The sequence below is a fragment of the Tachysurus fulvidraco genome, chromosome 21 (assembly GCF_022655615.1).
Source record: "Tachysurus fulvidraco isolate hzauxx_2018 chromosome 21, HZAU_PFXX_2.0, whole genome shotgun sequence".
NCBI classification, from domain to species: domain Eukaryota; kingdom Metazoa; phylum Chordata; class Actinopteri; order Siluriformes; family Bagridae; genus Tachysurus; species Tachysurus fulvidraco.
The window spans coordinates 7464901-7488247 of NC_062538.1; the positions used below are offsets into that span (position 1 = coordinate 7464901).

General features: G+C 38.7%; 1 protein-coding gene across 1 annotated transcript in view; it reads right to left on the minus strand.

The window, feature by feature from the left end:
* The window catches only part of jam3b (junctional adhesion molecule 3b), a 35296-nt gene that overhangs the window by 4546 nt on the left and 7403 nt on the right, over positions 1-23347 (minus strand). Inside the window, exons 3-6 of the mRNA XM_047805890.1 lie at positions 2399-2467; positions 2179-2292; positions 1867-2019; positions 1012-1214 (exon numbers count right to left, since the gene is read on the minus strand). Of these exons, the coding sequence (XP_047661846.1) occupies positions 1012-1214; positions 1867-2019; positions 2179-2292; positions 2399-2467 (539 nt within the window). The remainder of the gene's footprint in view (positions 1-1011; positions 1215-1866; positions 2020-2178; positions 2293-2398; positions 2468-23347) is intronic.

The following is a 23347-nucleotide window of genomic DNA, read 5'->3' on the forward strand; positions in this document are numbered from 1 at the left end:
TGGTTTAAATTAAACCCTTGTATTGCTGATCACATAAGTTCATTCTAAAGTAGAAGAAAAGGGTTGATGGAAGCTTTCACACATGGAGTTGTAAAGGTGTAAAAACAGCAATGGCAGTATAACCACAGGGGAAAAAAAGCTTCTGCGACTGTCTGAGGTTAAATCTCGCACTGAAAGTGGTTTTCAGCTGATTCTTCTAGGGACATTTTTAGAAGGTTCTTCGTATACATATTGCTTTCAGAAAAAATATATATAAGATTAAGATTCCTTTAAGAAATCAGAAATCATTCCTTTTAGAAGTACCTGGGAGGAAACACTGTTTGACAAATGAGCTGCTAATCTGACATGTGAGACTCTAATATCTCTGGATATCTAAAAAACAAAAGTATGTAGTTCCCATAAATGTGAATGTGCACAGTAGTTCTAAGCAGGTAATAAATTCTCAAATAAAACAATAAAAAAAAGCTATTTTTTTTAACTGTATTTAAAGTTTTGTGTGTTATTCCACTGAGGCCTTCATAACACAGCATTCTGGAGCACTCTACAGTAGCTCCATCTCATAAGTCAGATTAGCAAGACCTGTCACACACAACCCACAACATACTGTACATTTAGTTCCTCTTCTGTAGATGGTTGAACTGTGTTCACAATAATATCAGAAGATTTTGGACCAGTTGTTTTTGGGCTATGCTCAAGAGTGTTACCTGCCTGAACAAACTGTGCTGAGGAAAAACACACTAGGCTTTAAATTAAACACACTAAATACTGCACACATAAAAGTACCATCAGTCATGCCCTGCATGCTTTCTGTCCTTCAATGGACAATGCCAGGACAGGAATTAAAGGCCACTTTGAAGGTTGAGTGACCAGGGTGGGCCACTGAGTGTGAATGGCAAAGTGCGGCATTGTGGAAAGTGCAAGTGAGTACAGCAGATTCCCTTCATGGCTGGAGCCACTGCACATCAACTGGCTCCCCAAAATATCCCTTCTCCCATTCCTCCCGGTGCTCACCAGCACGCCCGTTTCGCTGTTCATCAAATAGGACGAGTTGAAGAACTTAGGGCTGCTCTTGGGGTCCAAGGGAATCTCCTCATTGTTGCGAAACCACTGGTAGTGGGACTTGGGGAAGCCCTCATCCTCCACACATGTCAACTCGGCTGACTTCCCCACCGGCACAGACGTTGGCACAGAGCACCGTGGAGTCACTGGCTTTACTACAAAACAGAATCCGAAAGCCTCAGTAAGACTCACATACAGTAGAATAACGCATCTGCATCTTTAAATCAAGTGTAGAATCCAAGCTGTTTAATCTGTAAGCATTAAGGTCATGCATCATACGCTTTCCCTTTTTAGCTGCCTGATTAAACTCAGATGCAGTTTCAGAATTCTCCCCATTTAGCCGTGGACACGCCCGAGCCTGAGGCAGGCCGGAACGCATCCTCGAATGTACGCCAAGGGTTGGAAGGGTGGTGTGGCTAAGCTCAGCTTACAGCGACGCAGCTCGGCAAACACCAATTTCTGAGAAAACAAATAGTGTACTACTAACTGCCAGTGGTGTCTGCCAGGGATATGGGCAACTACAATTAATAAGTGCGCTAGCAAAGAAAAAATGTGCTTATTAACATGTTCTATAAATGTTAAGCCACTGAGGAGACGATAGAATCCTTATTTATTACTAAACACATTTCTGTAATAATTGTAAGCTAATTACGTGTGGTATCATACTGTATACTGTGTCAAACTGAGTATATCAAGAGAATGTTAATGATACTCTTGATGCCCCGCTTCTTTTACTCAGTCACTCTGAGGTTTGGTGGAGTGGCAGGATGCTTTAGGTCGATATGATGATAGTGAAATGTCTCTCACCCCTGATGGCGAGGTTTATCAGAATCTCATCAAAGTTTTTTAGGTCATCAGGGGCTGTGACCTCACAGCGGTATGATGCAGTGTCTAATCTTGTTGCATTAACAATGACTAAAGTTGCAGGCTCTCGAATCTTTGCTCTGTTTGCCAAGTCACCTGGAAGAAACAAAAGCCATTTTTAAATTCCTTACTAGTGCTAAAATCTAAAATATTAACTTTACCAAATTGAGTAAAGCAATGTAACGTAAGTGTAAAGTCACACGTGTAACTTTTGGATAGAAATCTCGATATTGATGATGAAATGCAATGAATTACCTGATATTTTGTTTTCGAAATAAACATAACTTGTTTTCCCCTCCTTAATCTTCTTCCATTCAATTCTGGGACCGGTCGTGGAGATTGACTCTATCAGACAGGACAGTTCAATTGCTGCACAAGGAGAAAAAGACAGTATTTGACCAAAAAGCTGTAAAATCAGAAAACCATTTGTTTGTAGGTCCTCGGTGTGGCTTTCAAGAAATCCTTTTGTGCTTACATTCAAACTCATTGGCCCATGGTGAAGAATTTGCAGTTTTCAGTACCACTGCCAGAATGCTGACATAGCCTGTAATGAAGAAGAGAAAGAGAGAATTAACAGCCCTGTAATGTTTGCCAAGTTTCCCCTTTAACACAGTAACACAGGATCATGTGCTCATGTGAGGTGAAAACATTCAGGCTGCCATCACTGGAGTTTAGGACTACTGAAGATGTCTACTAGTGGACTCTTCCAGAAAATTCCTGAAACTCAATTAACACTCAGCCCCCAGTTCTTAGTGCCTGCACCCCACCCTCACACATTCTTTACATCTCTGTGTCCTGCTGGCAGATCTATTACCGGCCATTTTTAGTTGAACTAGGCAACATGACCTGATCATGCTATTGCATGAATTCATATGTGACTAAAAAATCGGTCTGATTTATAGAAAGAAATCAATGTGTCAATTTGTTGTTGTTTCTAATTCCTCAATGCTGTATTGAGCCTCTATTTAATCTTTGTCCTGTTTGTCTGTAGTCTGTTCTTTCCACTGTGGTGTTTCTTGAGCCTTTCCTTACAGTTCTTATCTTTCATTCATTCATTTACTACCGCTTATCCGAACTTCTCGAGTCATGGGGAGCCTGTGCCTATCTCAGGCGTCATTGGGCATCAAGGCAGGATGCACCCTGGACGGAGTGCCAACCCATCACAGGGCACATACACACTTGCAAACTCCACACACACAAGGCAGAGGCGGGAATCGAACCCCCAACCCTGGAGGTATGAGGCGAACGTGCTAACCACTAAGCCACTAAGCTTATCTTATCTTTATACTTTTTATAGCCCTCTGCATCCTGTGACATCAAATAAAATTAAGGATTGACTATCACTTGACTATCACTTTCTGTTAACTGCTAAAACTTAGTAAATGCTTAGTAAATAGTAAAGTAAGAGAGGTAGACATGATCAGCTCTGTACCAGACAGGGGTATAGCACGTTCTCTTCTCATACAGACAGAAGCCTGACATGGGAAAGAAGAAAAACACCGTAACCAGCTACACTATATGGCATTGCTGTAAATCACAGTCTTTATGTTTTGTTTAATGCACTTTTGCATTTGGATCAACTACTGCCATAAACCTTAGCATGGCTAGTTACATTATGGCTAGTATGTTATTTTATCACCAGTATAACAGCTAGCAGTAAAGGATGTCCAAAGCAGGATGAGAAAAACAATAAGCCAAATCCTGCTCCTTTAAAGCTGATGTATGTTAAGGTAAGGAAATGACCAGCACTATTTCCTCGGCTCTGTTTCCTCTTAACATACCTTATGAAAGCCAGTTACAAGAACAGAATCTGACGTACTATATGACCTCAAGTTTTTGGTCATTGTCTACAATAAAACCCATGTGTTTAAAGCATTTCAGCAGTGTTAGCGGTAGCTAAGGCTAACACTCAGGCACAAGACCAAGCCCCATCACTGTTGTTCTCTCTATGCATGCTTTCTCTAACATCTGGTCTTTGTAACCTTTATAAAGATACACTATCCACTTTGAAGCTACTATAGGTTAACAGCTGGTGTCTCATACTTCCCAGCTTCCTGGAGCACACAACTTAAAACTCTGCCAGCATGGTGAAGCTCCAAGTACACACTGATTTCGCTCTGGGAATCCAAAACCAACATCAAACATGTGACACACAGTGCTTTGTTTTTCGAAATCTAATCAGGACACTGAAACATTAATGGCTTGCTGCTTGCTAAGGATAATTTTTATGAATCTTTGATGACCCGATTTTGGGCCAAGACTCTACAGGTTTTATATGTTTCACCCCGAGCTAGTATAAACAAAACCAAAGCCACGAAATCCAACAACCCTTCATGAATAAGTAAATATGTTGTATTCTTTGTTATTATTCATTTTTTATGCAAATACTCATAAGAAAACATGCAAGCATAACAAGACATTTCATATATTGCAGTGAAAAACAAAATCTGCCTTGGAAACAGCATCATGTGAAATTCAAGGGCATAGCGCTTGTTTGCGATGTCCTTTCTAAGAGCCCTTTTTGTCAGTTTCAGTGCAGACATAGTGCTTAAATGAAGTTGACATGCAGTTAAAAGGTTACAAGGACCATCTAAAAACAGAAGAACTCCGGGAAAGTGTGAAAACAAGTCAGAACACATCACATCTCTGAGTCTATCACACTAAAACATTTGGGAATAGGAAGCAAAACGGGCTTCTGAATATTGAGATGCTCGGTAGAAAATCTGAATACTATAATTCTCAGAATAAAGACTATTAAAAACATCCTGTGCAGGTGGATGCCTCCACCGATACCAGATCCCTGAATCCTGACTCTAAAACTTTGCGCTCTCCAGCAGGACGCACTTCTCGGCACACATCTCATGTTGGTACACAGTCAGCGACAGTCATACTGTTTGTCGTACTCTAAACTCTCATGCCAGTCATAAGATAATTGAGCCCTCAAACAAGCCAGGTGCTGTGTGACCTACATAGGCTTTGCTAAGCGCTGCTCTGTGCAGCTGGAACCCAAATCTGACAATCTGGACCAAGTTTTAATCTTCTACTCCTTGCAAGATGCCTGGCCTTCCTTAGTAATCTTGGTGTAATGCTTGAATACAATCTACAGTTAAAAGACTTAGTGCTAAATCAAAACACAATGACAGGTACATATATGGCCCTTGGGATATCAGAGAAAATGACAACGCAAAACAGATCAACTCTGTCCTGAGAGTTGTTTAAGAGAGAACAGAAAAACTTGGCTTAAATGTATATAATCTACAGCAAATGATTGGCTGTGCAAATCAGTAATATGCTTAAATCTAGAAACAACAGACCCAACCAAAAACCAGCAAGACTAAGGACTCTAATTATAAACATTTATTTGACATATACTCAGAATTTTGTCATTTTCTGTGTATCAATCTTATATATATATTTATATATATAAACATAGTCGATTATTTGAACTGTGCTTAAAGTGTTATAAGAGGTGTCTCTAGAAATGTACATATATATTTTTACAGAAGATGTATATGTATAAACGTGTTTGTAGAATATACAGAATATATATATATATATATATAAACGTGTACATTTTGTGTGTGTGCACTGTATAATGTACACTTTTTTTATTTTTATTTAACTGTTTCCATCACATGGGGGGCACGGTGGCTTAGTGGTTAGCATGTTTGCCTCACACCTCCAGGGCTGGGGGTTCGATTCCCACCTCCGCCTTGTGTGTGCGGAGTTTGCATGTTCTCCCCGTGCCTCGGGGGTTTCCTCCGGGTACTCCGGTTTCCTCCCCTGGTACAAAGACATGCATGGTAGGTTGATTGGCATCTCTGGAAAATTGTCCGTAGTGTGTGAGTGTGTGTGTGTGCCCTGTGATGGGTTGGCACTCCGTCCAGGGTGTATCCTGCCTCGATGCCCGATGACGCCTGAGATAGGCACAGGCTCCCCGTGACCCGAGAAGTTCGGATAAGCGGTAGAAAATGAATGAATGAATGAATGTTTCCATCACCCTCATATTTATTGAGATTCCTTTTAGCACCTAGTGGTCAAATTCTGACTTATCAGTACTCATCTACCAACAGCTTAAATGCACACCTTCAACATGACTGCTTATTCCCAAAGGCTAAATTAAAGACATTTTAATTCATTTAAAAGTTACAGCATGTTTTGGCATTACGTGCAACATCAAAAAGTGCATTTTTATTTTTGCAAGATTCATTCATTCATTCATTTTCTACCGCTTATCCAAACTACCTCGGGTCACGGGGAGCCCGTGCCTATCTCAGGCGTCATCGATGTCTGGCATACTGTAAATAACCATGACATTAAAACCAACCGTATCATCATTTTGGCCGACAACATTTACACGTTGGATCTGTGATTGTGTTTACTCAGTATCCAAGTCTTCATCGGTATTCTTTTATATATGTCCGCTCTGGGTTTGTGCTTTTTTATGACGTGGTATCTATAACCAACTGACAACAAACAGTGCAGCTAGTCCCACACATGTGTTCTGTTATTTTTGCCTTGAGCAGATACAGATGGAATCTTTTGTACTAGACCAGCGGACAATGGAAATATTACGGCCGCAGGTGCCAAAAAAAATAGAACTTTGTATAGTAGAAAATGACTTTTTGGCAGTCTCCTCAGCACAGAGTTTAAAAGCACCACACCCAAATCAAAATGAGCTCTGTAATCAGCAGGGACTGGGAGAGATAGAGAGAGAGGCGGGTGAAAGAGCTGAGGCAGATTCCGTCTCCCTGCAGCTTGTCAGGAAGCATTCAACACATCCAGTTCACTCAGCAATGCGTGAAGTGGATAATATTCTTGTTATTTTTAAACTGCTGGATTGATTCTAGTCTGCTGGGCAGAGGCTGTGCCCTTGCTGGAAAAAAATATACATAGACCCATTCATTACATGAACCAGCCATCATCACTTGTATTGGTTGGGATGAAGCTCTGCAACTTTTTTTTTTTTTTACAGAGTTTGTCTGAGCTCATGGAGAGCCTTTCTTTAAATCCTACTCACCCCTGTTGCTTTACAAAAGATCTGCACGGATGTTCCACTGAACAATACGAGAGGTCGCAAATCCTCCTCCGCTGACACTTTTGGAACTCCTGCATGCTCATTGTGTCTCAGCCGGGAGGCTGCTTTATTGTACAAAGCTCTCGGAGTACAGAGTACGTCACAAACACTTGTGTCCATTCAAAGGGTAAATGCTTCCTTGGAGTTAAATCTCTCAACAATTTGAAAATAAGCGGACCATCAACAGCAGTTGGGCTTGTGCTTTTGATTACTTCATTGTGGGGTATTTTGTTCGACAGTGTATGAAGAACCGCACACTGCAAGCCTGGGAGCAGACTTACAAACTCGCTGGTATAAACAGTATAAATTGAGAGAACTGAATTCAATTCACCCTAAACAAAACATTATTTTAATGAATTAACATCTTATCAAAAAAGTTCATTTATGTTTTTGTCTATAAAACACTTTCAACAGAGAAGATGAGCCTTGTCTATGTTATGGTCATGTACAACCAGACAATGCAAGAGAAACACAATTTTTAATGCATGCATACTATTTCGAGGACTCTTTGAAGAGCCATCTGCTCCAGTAATTGACAGTAGTGTGAGGATCCTGGCTACACCCTAAACAAACAATCTGCAGTTCTGAGGGGCCACCTGTTGTGAGCCACAGAAGAAAAGGAGCCCAGCCACTTTCGAAGCACAAAAAATGTTGAAGAAAGTTTGAGCTTTTTCAGGTTGGCTGAGTGTGTGTGAGCTGCGTTTTCTGTAGACCTTCTCCCAGCTTTAAAAACATCTCATCCTGTGCACCTGACAGAATAAACACGTCGCTCTCACCTCTATTTATATGCTCAGAAAGAGCAGGAAGTTCCATTATCCGAATCTTTTAACACCGAGACGACGTCCTGGGAGATTAATCCCGCACCATCTGCTCGCCTCCCACACTTGTTTTAAATGACCAGCAAGAATCCCTGGAGAAGAAGCAGGACAATGGAAGCACTGCTAAACATAAGGCACCTTGGAGTCATGGACAGGACTGATAATCCTTTTTTTTTGGTAGATTGAATTTCATTAGTTGGACCAATTTCACAACTACTGAGAAAAAATTCCCGCTAGTGTCGTTTAATTCACTTTAACAAAACAAAGGAAATAATATTTTCTTCACAGCCTAAATGGACAATAAATCCAAACTGGGGAGTGAATGATTTGGCACTGTTGCTCTTTCTCATTCCATACTAAATTTAGAGCAGAGATAAGAAAATCTCTGCAAAGAGCACACCTCGGATATTCCACTAGCTGGCTGAACACACCTCTAAACTGTCCAACAGAGTACAACCAGGCCAACACAAAAAACAACAGCCAACGCACGTGTCTTATTGCATAGGTTTACCAAGACATGGAGTAACCCCTTGTTCAAGTGTATCAATCTTCTACAACTGAACAGACTCTGAGTTGAATCGTCTGACTGCGAACCTAGCAGGAGCGTCTAATGTACACAGGTCAAAGACTACTCTTGATCTGTGGCAACGAGAGGAGCGTATTGTCTCACTGAGTGCTTGGGAACTTGTCATTTCGTGTCAGTGTTTGAGCCTGCAGTATCCCTTCCACTTGTTCTGCAGATATCAGCAGAGTGAGCAAGCTGATGTTCACGAGTTCTTTATATCCCAGTCGACTAGCCGCACTGCAACAGGATTTCTACTCTTGGCAGTCACTTGTGATTTATGTTCAAATCTGACAGTCATGTCTCTTGATTAACACAACAGAAAACCACCACGCTATAAACCAGGAAATGAAATCTTAATTCAAAAGGTTATTGACCCCCCACCCCGCACCGCCCCGACTCCAACCAACCCCCATTGCAGCCACACTAAATGATCCTGCCTAGGCAAGACTGCTTTATAAAAAACAGACTGCTTGTATGGTGTCACATTGTTGTTACATTAATTCGCAGGACTGCATATAGCTTTGATTTGTGACACAGATTTGAACACTAGCTCTGATGGCTATGGTGAATGAATAACATTACAGATTTTTACAAAAGCTCATCAACTCCACTGCTCTGAGAGAAAGAGAAATCAGAAATAGAATTTAGACAGGAAAAGAATCAGGATATCAAACCCTTTGTGTGTGAGCCGATCCGCTTTACAATTTAATATATATATATATATATATATCAACCATCGTTGGCCTACTAGGTCTCGTTCCCCGTCCACATTAGAGCCTGATCGTTTTCATTACACAATGGGGCCAGAGACAGCCTACAGGGAATCAAGCAGTTATTTATTTAAGTAAATAATCGTTTATTTGGTGTCAGTTCATGGTCTCTGTGCTGCTTTTATTTTATTTTATGACTAATTAAGTGCAAAATCAGACCAAACAGCAACAAACCAAAAGTAGAAACGTCCTGCTGCTTTGGACTCTGAGCACTGACTAATAGGTGTGAAAGCATCCTGTGGCTTTGTATAGAGCAGGAAAAGTGGTGGTGGTGGTGGTTATAAACAGGATACTGTGAACCTCAGTTTGTCACCCAATGACTACATTTCTAGATTTTAAATATTACAGTTGAAAATAGTTGTTGTGACTTTATCTGAGATTTAATTTGAACAGATGATGAGAATGCTCTGATGGGGGAAATTACATACCCATGAGGCTGCATATACAGTTTAGGTGGGGAAAAAAATACTGTAACTGAATCCTTTGTCAGAGTGAGTTAGACATGATTTAGTGGAGAATTGGAGGCAGCGGGTTCTGTGAATTATGCTTCAGGGGTTTGAGAACAAGTTAGTGTTCGGGAAGCCTCGGCTATATATAGCTGCTGTCAATGCCTGGCAGAGAGCGCACAGCCGACTAATTTGTTGCATTTACAGGTAAGTCTGAGCGGTATGGTGCCCTTTTCAGGAAGCTGAGACATTACCCTTAATAAGATTTAATTATGGCTCATTTCTCAACCTCCTGGCTAGCAGATGAAGACACAGACACCTTTTCAAAGAAAGTGCTTCAAGACAATTTGCCTGAGGAAATAAACGTCTACTTCTTTGTCAACAATGTAGTGTTGAATTTTGCTGAGCATGTAGTTTTTCGAGTGGAGAATCCTGCATTCACCAGGAAGCTGTCACCACAGAGATCTGTAAATCGCGTTGCTGCCGTTGCCAGAATTAGCCGCTCGCTGCTCACTGCACAGATGGTATCAGCCATGCTTGCTTCAAATGCCTCGCATTCTCGTCCAAGCAGACTGACCTCTTCCTTAATCCTAATTAGGAATGCAATTTGCACCGGGGCCTTCTGCAAATGCTGTGGAAAATAAATAACTGCTGAAACAAATAAATATTTCCTTCTTTGGTTGGCAATTATAGCTTGCAGCAACATAAGACAGAACTGATTTTGTGCTTCTGATGATTCCATAACACACTGGTGTCATCACAACACGGTTCAGGTCAAAGTGTACCTTCAGCGGATAGTTAGAGAACACAAACCGAGTGCATCCGGTTGGGGAAATAAGAGCAGCTTATATCCTGCATCTCATGTAGATGTCCATAAATATTCATTCACTGTATGAACTCTATTAAACATTTTATTCGTATTTAGTCACTTGGGAGATGCTCAGCAATATAGGAAGTGCCTTCAAGTATCTGAAAGCATGAAGACCAGTTATAGTCTATGAAAGTGCTACGATTTCAAGCGAAACTGAATAAAAATATAATAAAATTCAGAAAAACAAGAATTAACACAAAGCAGCCTAATATGACTAGGCAATACGACATTATTATACCGCAATATCAGGTCGAAAGTATGTACAAAATACAACATTAAAAACTATTTAGTAGCAACTTATGCATCAAGATATTTATAGACTTTTTAAAAAAAAATTGATTGATTTTTCTATAAAAAAAATATATGGAATTGTTTCTATAATAAAGCATTCAAATCTTCTGGACAAAGAGTGTTGTGTTTCGTGGTTTTGTGATACCATTTTTTGTCTTATTAAGAGAGAAGATTGTATCTTCTCTGCTCGAATACAACTGATTTAGTTCTCTAAAGGGAGAACTAAACTGTGCAGTGCAGTGATCACAGACGACCGAGCCAGAAGCCTTTTATTGTTTACTGATTGGTCAGCGATTTTTTTGAAAACTGCCTGCATACCCCAGCGCTGGCAGAAAGTTTTCAGTTAAATAATAGCACCACATGGCTGGTGGATACCTGTTGATTTAGTAGTGGGGGTATCTATAATCCCCATCTACTTCCTGCTTAAAAGGAACACCGAGAATGCAGTGTGTGTAATAAAAACCCTGAATAATATTGAAGAAATATACAAAACGGTCTTGTATTTTACACAGTTGTTGAACCACAACAAGAATTAATCGTAATGAGCGCTTACACATTAAATATATTCAAGCTGGTTAATTTAATTTGAGTTCATCTTTATTAACATTGATAGATCCGAGTTTTATTTATTTAAACAACTGATACTGTGGTTCAGTGATCACATCTCCCTCTCTTCACTGTTGTCAGGCAACCATCGAGAGAGAGAGAGAGAGAGAGAGAGAGAGAGAGAGGGAGAGAGCAAAGTAGAGAGAGAGAAAGAGAGAAAGAAAGCAAAGTAGAGAGATAGATTAGAGAGAGGGAAAGAGAAAGAAGAGAAAGTAGAGAGAGAGACAGAGAGAGAGAAAGCAAAGTAGAGTGAGCGAGAAAGAGAGAGTTCTCTGAAGATTTCGTTGCACAGAAATTGCATTTCACTGCAACATCACGTACCTTCTGAAAGCAATAGAAACTTTATTTTCAAGTACATAATTCTGAACTCAGCTGATCAAGAGTAAAGCTTTCAGCTCAGATTCTTGAGTAACTCCGTTGTCTTCACTGGACTGTAACTGAGCCAGCAGCAGGAAGCTCATAAACACGGCCTAATAAGATGAGAGGAGGCATTCAGTGTGCTCTCTGAGATACTATCGGGCCTAAAACAGCAGACCAAGCACAAATCCCTCAGCTCGCCTTGTGTTTTGTGCAGCAGAGGCCCCCAATAGCAGCTCCAGTTAATTGCCTTTTGTTTGCTAGTCTGAATAGAAGCTGTCTTGTTTGGTGGAAGTTTCCTCAACAGTTAGACTGCTGAACATGTGGCCGGTCACACAGTAAAGACATTGCACTTTATATTTGTAAAAAATGTGCCGCAAATATCATTAAACATCAGTTTATTTATTTATTGTTGGAAAGTACTAACAAACGCAAACACACAACGTACACATTGTTTGGTATCGTCTATCTTTCTGCTTAATGGCAGCATCTGAATTTATATTACATTACATTACATTTTAAGGAAAATACAGAGGCTAGAGTAATCCTTTAAGAAATATAATCCTTTGCTGAATTACTTCCTATATCTGGAGATGACAGAGCAGCCTACGTTTATGCAAATCTTTTCATTTGCAAATATGAACTCTAGGGTTCGAGGCTCTAATGCAACAAAATAAAATATCTACAATGTGATTTATTTCAGAGCTGTAAATCAGAAGAACCAACCCAGGCAATCTGCAGTTAACAGTCTCTAGATATAGAACATTTATTATAAAAACAGGACAAAAAACCACTGCAAATGTAAAAAACAAAAACAAACAAACAAAAAACCTATAACCTAAAGAGCAAGCTTATTAGACATTCTGACTTTAAGATGATTCACTGATCCTCATAGATGACTGAAGTAAGAGTCAAAGTTGGTGACACACACGGAGCAACAGGTGATTCAGTGAATGAACCAAGGTAAGGTGAAAGGTCAAGGTCCAAACAGTGACCTGCTTCACCCCTGCTTTCACCAGCATGATCTACACAGCAGGGGGAGATCAGCTTACCTGAACTTTGACAACTTTCACTTTCTGCTGCTGACCAGTGGCTATGGTTGGCTAAAATGACTATACAGTTCACTGTTTTGAGAACGTAAACACAGATCACAGTTAACTGGCTACATTTTTTTGCTAATGTAAGACAACAAGGAGGTAAACATTGTTTTTTTAACCACTTTACATCTCAAACACACAGAGGTTGAGGATGAAAATTAGCTCAAAGGCCCTTTTGAGATGATCGTGGACACTTGAACACTTCACGTGCCGCACATAGCTCATTGAGGTTAATCGGATATAGGATTCATTAAAAAGGATTGATTTTCACTTACAGTGATAGTCAACTACATTAATACACTTCACTACATACAGTACATCATTAACAAACAAAATTATACCAGATCCACCCTGTCATGTTGCCATATAGCTATGTTAGCAAGCTAGGGTATGGGAAAACTGCAATAATTATCTTAGCAATAATTACTGTCTTCGTCCTGTACTAATTCTTTGAGGCACTCCAGAATATAAATAAATATATCATGAAACACAAGTGTGCTATGTTTTTGCTAGTTTAAGTGAAACTGGCAGTTTATAAAAATACATAACATTTACAGTCTATTGTTTATTGACTTTGTTGAAGTACTGTTTATTCTTCCAAATTCATTTTAACCATCTTTCGCTTCCAATTATGAACTACAAGCCATGCAGTCTTTCCCAAATATGACAACCTTTAACAAGAAAGTACTTGATTGAAGTACTGTACTATAAATCTATGCACATTACATCTGTAATTGTTTTCTATATGGACAGCAGCTTCTGCTTTAATGAAATGACATTAAATTCTTTTTTGATTAAGCAGTGGTCACTTTTGATCACTATGTAGGGGGCAATCTCACTGGGCAAGGGAATGCATTACTGCAGTTTACATCATAGCCCTTGTCAAGTCAGTGGACATTTACATACAGACAGGTGTTAAGCATTCATCTGAGGTTTTGCTAAGAAAACAAATCAAACTAAATCTGAAAAACAATCCAAAGCTTTGTGAAAGGTGTGAGTGATGCTTATAAACATGCTCACAAATGCAGGATGCAGACTGGAATAGTTAGCGTAGGCGGTATGAGACGCCTGGTAGGGAATGTTGTGAAACAGGTGAGGAGTTATGTGGGGTAGTGGGGGAAGAGGAAGCCCTCCATCACCTGCTTGGGAGGATCCCCTGTCGTATCTGAAATGCTTGCCGCATTTTCTTAGTCGACTAAAATGCAGAGAGGTTGATGCCATTGGTCCTGCAGGCATCTAAAACAAATGTGGACATTCCAGGGGACTGGGGAAAGAAGTGTAGCAGCCTGTGGTGTGGGACATACCAAGCAAAAGCAGCATTCTTTCAAGTTCAACTTTGAGCCTTTTCCCATTAACATGTTCCTCACATGATTATAGAACTTACTTAAATTGGGGTTGGGGGTTCAGCAATTCTCAGCTCTCTCATGTGTATGTGGAGTTTCAATGTTCTTCTGATTCTATCTATCTAATTCTCTCTGGTTTCCTCCACTAGTCCAAAAGCATGTGTGGTAGGATGATGACGATTCTATAGGTTATCTGCCAGGTGGGAATATGTGTGTGTATGTGTGTGTGTGTGTGTGTGTGTGTGTGTGTGTGTGTGTGTGTGTGTGTGTTGATTGTACCCTACAATGTACAGTGAACCTCACACTGAACTCATTTATACGATACATCTGATGCTTTGAAGCCCAGACAACTGAAAAACAGAAAGGAACCAGTACTAAGGAACAACCTTAATGGTTTTGTCATTGGTAGATTAAGGCATAACACGATAATCCTGCATATTTATTTTTTATAGGTTGTACACGTTAAAAAAAACCCTGCAAAACTGTTTTCGATGGGCACGTTAGAATTCTAAACAAGATTTCTTTACGTGTAACTTTCATTACTGTGTCTGCCACGATGACACAACATATCTTGTCTGTTTCAGTCAAGGAGAACAAAATGTAAACTCACTAAAGGAAGTCAGTGGTATTCCTAAGCCCATTGATGCCATTTTAGTCCAAACACATGGTAATTAACTCCACCCAAGATAAGTGCAATCCAAACAGTGCCTTCCTGCTTCTGCGACCACCCAAAAGATACCAGCATGAATTATTTTTTTATATATTAAACTACATAAAGTACAGCACCTAAACTGCATGTCTGGTTCATGTAGCTTGTCGGTTCGGCACACAAAGACACTAACTAGAGAGAATATTCTCCCTCCAGACAAACATGAAATGGGATGATACTAAGTGTTGGTGATCTTAAATAAAGCTTGGCCAGTTGCACATGAATGACCTCACTGTGTGTAATTCATTGCCCAAAGTGCCCAGGGCAGTCTGGAAGGGCTCCTCTACTCAAAAACATGAACTGAAAGCGAAGACTCGGTTAATATGCAAACAACATATGATAAAAGCTCTATTTCAAACTCGAGCTGTAGAAGGTAGATCTTTCTCTTTATGGAAACATCTGTATTTCAAATACAGACATATTAATTTTTATCATGCTATCTCTTTACACACAAGACAACATTTTATTTCAAACAAATCAGAGAAAGACACGTTTTCCAGGAAACTAATCAACAACAGACTTAATTTGCTGTGAAATGCTGCATTATAAGAAATAAGGCTCACTATAGAGTTACTACAGTATAACCCCTGATAGGTGACAGCTACAATTTTCACTTATTAATAAACAACAGCTTGGATTTTTAATCTGTTCACTTCAAGACATCAAGTCAACATCAAGGCAAGTTCATTCTGCTATTTGTAGTTAAACTAAATTCTGGGGAAAAGGAGGCATCATTAAAACCCCTTTAAGCATAAAAGACATTGTTCAGATGTGGTCTCCTATTCTTCTCTATTTTTCATTAAAAATTGATCAGTTCTATTCTTTCTCTGATGTTTCCTGCTGTTAATATTTCACGAGCTACACATCTGTATTCTTGTTCTTGTAACATCCACAGAGCAATAAGTGCAGGATGGAAGTTGGATGTCTGAGGTTGAGCGCCGAAGGCAAACTCTCGCCTGTGTAGTTCTGTGTGTCTTAATGTCACAAATGTGGCAAATCCTGCATTTGTGCTGGATGACGAAACACTTACAGAAAAATGGCTATTTTCCAGCTGATGTTTGAAGGCTTTGGTTTGTGATATTTCTTTGTAATATGTGTATAAAAGTCAAATGTTTTTTTGTTTTTTTTTTTGTTTTGGCCCTGATTCTCTAATTGATCAAATTACAGATACTGATATATAAGAACATCACAATGGAACAAGCACTCACATTATTGTACTTCTCTATAGTTGTGATCCTAAATCCAAATGCGTTAATTCATAAAATTGAGTGTGTAGACAGTGAGGCCATTTGAATACTGGGCCATGTGACCTTTCATTAAAAACAGATAAAGAATTTTACTATGCATATAAATAAGAAAAATCTTCTAGTGTTGTGAATTTTACTAAGAGATTACACCCTCCCAACCAATGATGCTGTTTGTAAATCTCTTTTACGCAATATGTTTCCACAAACATTAATTAACAGTCCATTTTTTTACTCCTAGTTTCTATATTAAAAAGAAAAATCTAGCAACATTAATTATACGTGTAGATTTAACGAGAAGAGTTAAATGAAATAAAAAGAAACAAAGCTGAATCAAGTTGAGCTGCAGTTGAGTGTTTATACTGTGCTCATACATTTAGGACTACAGTAAATCGTGAGATTGACATTTGAATGGAATTGCTTACATTTTGTTTTCTTAATTCTTTATTCTTTTTTATTGATGTTTTTTTTTAACATAATATGTCTTATCCTTTTACACGGTTACTCATCTATTCACACTGGCTCACAAAGCTGTGGACCGCTCTGTACTGTAGAACGCGTACGTTCGCAGTTACATTCAGTCATGTAACAGGAATTCACAGGAATTATTTTGGCTTTAGACAAATTGTTTTTAAAAAAAACCCAAGTCATTTCCTACAGGAAACCTTGACAATTTGTTGTTAATACATCCTTTTAAGGTAAGCCGTAATGCCTCGTCACATCCATTTCATAAACATCCTTAACCCAAGGACTCGGTGATCTAATCACTAGAGATGAAATGGTTAATTTAGGACATTAGCAAACATGTTCTAGATGCAGATAACAGAAACACTGAGATGTACAGTAGCTTCAGGCCAGAATGCATCATTACTACAGGTCTAAGGTTACAGACATTGGCTCACTCCTGAAAGAAAACTAGGCACCGTTGTGTCTGGCATCTGTGATGAATATTCTCAGGTTCTCAGGTCTGACTGGGCAGAAGTTAAGCTTTGATTGGCAACATGGCAAGACGCAATTTTTATTTTGTAACTTCAGGAGAGAGTAAACTGAGGCTAATAAGGGACAATCATTTCAAGCTGCTATAACATAAGTTATAACAGGGAATAACTTGTTTTTCAAATGTTCCACAACAAGAAATGTAACTAAAAATAGATAAAAGATATATGTTGTCCTGTCATACATAAATGGTAAATGATATAAAAAGATTAAAACATTTCAGCACATGCTATTATTGGAAAACATCGGCTTGGTAACAGAAGCCCTGCTTTGTGTCGGGCTGCATCACACGTCGTTGTTGATTATTTTCCTATATCAGCACGGCCCAATGGGTTGGGCGATACGTCAAAGTTATCATATCACCAAATTGCATTTTACAACAAGACTTTTCGATGAGACATGCAGTAAAAGGACAGTGTTTAATTCAACTTTTATTATATTTCCTACAAAAATGGAATAAAATATTGTTATGAAAATACAGAAAAATGTCCACAATATCTTAAAAGGATGTAGCTGGAAAATTACAGGTTAGTGTCCAGCATTTAAATACTTTGTGACTATCTAAGCATGTCCCTCATCTTCCAATGTCTGCAAGTGAGCTACTGTGTAGGAAGCAAGCTGGAAATGTTGTATAAGTACATGTATTTCAGGTCAGGGGATAACAAGCACCCCACTAATGTCAAGCATTCTGACAAATATCTAAAGCACGTACTGACCCAAGCACATGCAGCCTCATGACTAGTGACAGTGATGAGTACATACTGTTACTAAGCTGAGCCATGCATAGACTGGATCCTGACTCCATCTTCACATGAGACTAAATGTTACCCTCCTCTGCTAAGAATACTTCATGTATCCTGCCTATTTATGTAGTGTTTGAGGGCTTGTGTCAGAGCGATCTAACCGTCAGATAAATACAGGCTGTAAATCTGGTTCTAATGTGGATTTTGATTAATGAATGACTGATTATTGTGCCAAGGAGGAAAACAAGCTTCCCCAGTTGCTTCGTTTCTGTTAACTGATCGACTGCTTATCTCTTTGGCGATGAGAATTCGCGAGTAAGGAACTATTTTAGCTATTTTTTAAATGATCATTTATTTCCTGGAACCTCATTCAATTGTTGTGTCAATGCTAAACAATTATAGCCCCATCAACAGTAATTGCTTTGACTAAACAAATGGCATCATCATTAAATATTAATCTTTATCAGTTCTGTGTCTTTTAATATTTATCAGTTATTCTGTGCAGTTGGATCAGCAAACAGATGAGTCCCATCTAAACTTATAGCCTTAATATTTTAATAATTGTTGCCTAAATTCCATCCAAAATAATACTGTGCTCTCAAATTAGTAGGAGAGAAGTCACTTTACATGCAGTGAAGGAATTTAATCCTCACTTTTGGTAACTCATGAACAGGAGACATTTTTTTTCTGTCAGTTTGTTTACTGGTAATAGACTTGTTAGAGGACATACAACAAAAAAGAAAAATGGCTGATGTGTTATCAAGGAGCAAAGCTTCAGCGTTGATGCTCCTGATATTACCAACAGTATGACTGAAGGACTGACGAGTCTCATATTATTTTATTTCTCTTTTACCTCCCATGAAACATAATGCATTCAGGTTATTACTACAATTTCAAACAAATTCTGTTTAAAGCTCTGAGCTGCAGATGGCTAAAGCAGTGGTCTGATATCAGAGGCAGTCAGTTGATCTGTCCTATTTTTAGAGCCAATAATTGCCTTTCAGTATAGACTGTAAACTCAGAGCTGAATCTAACATAATCGCCTGGCTGATTCAGTCAAAAAATAGAAAAATATACTGTTGTCTATGCGCTTTAAATGGACACTAAATACCTGTGTATGGTTTCTACGGTGTATAATTCCACTGTAACTTAGGCTGATCTGTAATTAAAAATCACTGTGTGAACTAATAGAGTCTTGCTGAGCAACTGAGGCCTTTGGACGTTGTGATGTGTGTGTGTCAGTGTGTATGTTAGAGGCCTCTGGCAAGGCTGCACACACTCTAGGAATGCTGCACTGGCACTTTCACCTCAGTGTGAACTTGTGAGCAGAACCTTAAAAACAAAGACTTAGATGAAAACAACCGCACAAAATCAAAATCAATCTGATTAACAACATTGTTAAGAATAAAACCTACAACTTAGCACCGGTGTTGGAGCAGCATTCATAATACATGTTCAGTGTGGTGCTGAAAAATACTTAGCAGACATAAAAAGGGAGGGGGATTAAATAAAGCATGCTGTTCTGACAGAAAGAGATGAACTGCACTTGTTTTGAAAATACATTAGTAATTTCAGCACAGCAGTCAGGAACTATTTTGATCGATGGCCATCTAACCGTAGACCTCTTATTGACATTTGGCCAATGCACGTGTTTGAAATTCCTAAAGCATGAATGTGTATGTTCTGAGCTTTCCGTGCCATCTGTTCCTGCTTACCAAGTGAAAATAATGTTAGAAATATAGAAATAAATATAAGATTGCATCATGACCCTAGCAAGGAGTTTAAATAAATTCTATTTTCAATATGTTCCAAATGACAGTTCTCCTACAAAAGTAGAGTGCTGGGCTTTATTGTTTTCTGCCGTAGATAATATTAACTAGCTAGCAGAGTTTCCTGATCATTTATTTCACAACTAGCTTAATGAGAATTTTATCGATTCTTTTAACAACTTTTCTCTCCAGTGCAGACTGCATTCAATTATTTGACAACTGCCATCTCTTTCTCTGTCAACCAGGACATCACTAACTATGGGGCAGTTTTCATTTATGCCAGAGGAGATTCAAGAGAACAGATAATATGAGAAATGCAGAAAATTACAAATTCTGCAAGCTCTAGTGTGCTGGTTGCTATATGATTAGACGTTAATTTTATACGTTTGCAATCTTAACAATGTCACCCAAAAATTCCAGCTATGAGTTGTAGTGTTATGCCCTTAATTTCTCTCTTTATAATTTACCTGCGAGGTGAAACGGGTTTTAGCAGGAGTTCCTGTATCTGCAAAGAAAAATCTGATACAGTATCTACGCAATAATCAAAGTATAATAATCAGTAATTAATCCACATAGTAAATGTTGTGTCTCGGTTAATGAATAGGATCACATTTGAACGATGAATAAAAATCTCATATCATGAACATGAAATCTGCTTATTATAGGTATTTGTGCTACTATTTGGCCCAAAGTTTGTGGACCCATGATCATGACCCCTGTATGTGGGCCTTCCTCAAACTGCAGCCACACAGCTGAAAGCACATACTTTTATTGGATATTTTGTTTGCTATAGGATTACAATTTTCCATCAGTGGAACTGGTTCCAGTATGACAGTGCCGCTGTACTCGGTGTGAACTCCATGAGGACACATTTTGTCAAGGTTAGTGTGGAACGTTGACCAAGCCTGACTTCACTAAGCCCATTTTAAATGGACACTTTTAGACACAAAGTAATTCTCCGCACGAGTCAAAATATCTTAATTGATTAAAAAAAATCAGACAACAGGGAAAACAAATAAGACACATGTTTCATATTCGTTACATAATACTGATATCTCTATAGCGTGAACAAATATATGACTTTCATGCTTTCTATGAAAACGATGGGTTTCTCACTTTAATCTACACCTTCTTATCTTTTCCAGACACAGAAAAGCCAGTATAATTCTCTCGGTACAGTGTTTTTGATCCTGTGCATATTTGTAAGCTTCCATTTGCTCTGTGATCTTGTGGGACCACATTCCACATTTGTTCCTGAGTATGTGTGGTGTGGCGAGCTGCTTCGGATATTTCTCGGACCTCCGCATGAGTGCCATCCTCCAGCCACTCCAGCCTACAGACTCTCAGCTGTTTCAGGCTATTACACTGCGGATGGGCCACCAGACGCGCTGGTCTCCTGTTGCTCCTAGACTCAGCACGTTTCATCACACCCTGACTGTTGTGGTACCCATGTGGATTACTTTGGTGCCCCATGTCTGGGACGTTCCTCTAGACTATAGGGATGGCATGATAGGAATTTCCTCATACCTGCCTTTCGTATGATCTATTTGATCTCATTGTGTTCTGCTATGACTGTGCCGGCTTTCGGCTTTTTAAAAGCGGTCTGTTGTGGAGACATTCGTGCCTGTTTTCGGCATCAACATAGTGCCACTGAAAAACAGTCTCAGAAGATTCACACAGAGATTGATGTGAGGGGAGAGGTTTCATGCATGACATTCAATTATTTTCACCACTTTCTAAAATCAGAGGCCGGAGGCAATGGAGTAATCCAGAAAGGCCGATGAGCTTTTCGTATAACCCTGAAACACATTTGCTCTGAAACAGCGGGTGGCCAAGCAGCTGACACAGTGCACCTCTTGGGGAAATACTTCCAGCACTTTCTCTTTTCTCTAAATGCTGATGTATTGCCAAATTATGAACCATATCAAAGCAAATCAACACAACCTACATAAGAGTCTTTTATTATGTTTCCTGACGGTGACACTGTAAAGTAAACTCCAGATTTGGGATGTAATATTTGAACTCATAATGATTGGAAAGTGGCTCATTTACTGCACAAGTTATTATCAGTGAGACTGTTTGCATCTCTGCTCCTGTGACCTTTCACAGAAAACAGGACAATGTTTAAAAGGTAAGTTTATCAGATATGACAGCATGTATAAGGAGTTTTTACAAGATGCCACACTTTCTTTAAAAACTGTGACATACCAAAAACATTTAAATGTATTTTTTTAAATAAAATATTGATATACAAACTGTTGAAAATCAACCATCTGCCAGATCAGCCTTACACATTATTTTTCAATATTTATTACTTGTATATCTTTGCAAAATATGGACATCTCACACTTGCATTTGTATTTCATATTAAACAATAGAGATCAATTTGAAATTTTGACCTTAAGCTGAAATGTTTTATTATGTTGTTTGTCCAACTCTAGTGAATCTTGGCATTTCTTGCATTTGGCATGGAAGACAAGATAACTTCCAGGGCACTGCTGCTCTTCTTGGCAATGGCTTTCAAGGCAATAACAAAGTGCTCTAAATCTCAGTCTTCTCGACGCTCGACGCTGTGCTCTGACTTGTTACAAACTTTGCTGGTTCTGAAATGATTTACTAGCATCTCCCTGATTAAAATATTACAGTACTTTTAGAACTAAAATGATGGCTTTGGAAGTATATGGACTGGACAAATATAATAACCACATTTTGCAGCTTGCAAAACTCTATTTTCTTTTTTAATTCAGAACAGGGGCAAACCTTTCATTAACTATTTTGAACAACATTTTAAAAATAAAGACTGATAGAGAAAGACTCTAAACAAGATAAAAGACAGAGATTTACAGTAAGGCTAATTATATGTTGGGTGATTTAAGCCAGTCCTCACGCTCGAATGATCACAGAGAGTGAGCACTTCCTCCAAGTCTGCTTACTCCCTTCATACTGTATCATGGCACTAAAACCTCTACAGGCAAGAAGCTCTTAACAATCAATCAATCAAGCAAGCAATCACTAAAACACTGAGCTCACATCCTAAGCAAATAAATTCATGTAACTGTAGATATCAAAATGTATAGAGTTGTATAAATGTTAATTGCTTACAGTACATAACAGCGTGCATCCGAAACATTTTGAGTCCGATTTCATGTAAAAATTACACAATTTACAAAATTACAAATTACAAAACTACAAAAGGTTTACAACGTTTTATTATTACACACTTATTCACTTTTGTTCATGTTGTCTCATTAAGATTTTAGGATTTTAAAGGATACATTTCTTTATAAAACAATTCAAGTCACATCCAGTGTTACACACGTCGACATTAAAGGAACAAACGAATCACTGTCATATTATTACACAGACTTATGACGTCATTGGTTTATTTACTATACCAAAAAAAAAAAAAAAAGATTTATGTATATATTTACACGATCTCAGTACATCACTCGTACTAGACTAGTGACTAATACATTGAGTAATGTGAACTTATTTTTTTTAGGGAGTCAGTCATATGATTTTCTGTAAAAAAATAAAATGATAACACAATTCTCGGATACACTGGGAGGGGCACATACATTAATACATGTCATACTGACAGTGATGACGTGATTGATTTAAAACCACACCATAAAAATAGGTGAGAGTGAATATTATCCTCTGTGCATTTAAATCTTTTAAAGCAAAGTAGAGAGACAAGTAAAGGTAAAGTCAGAAGCCCT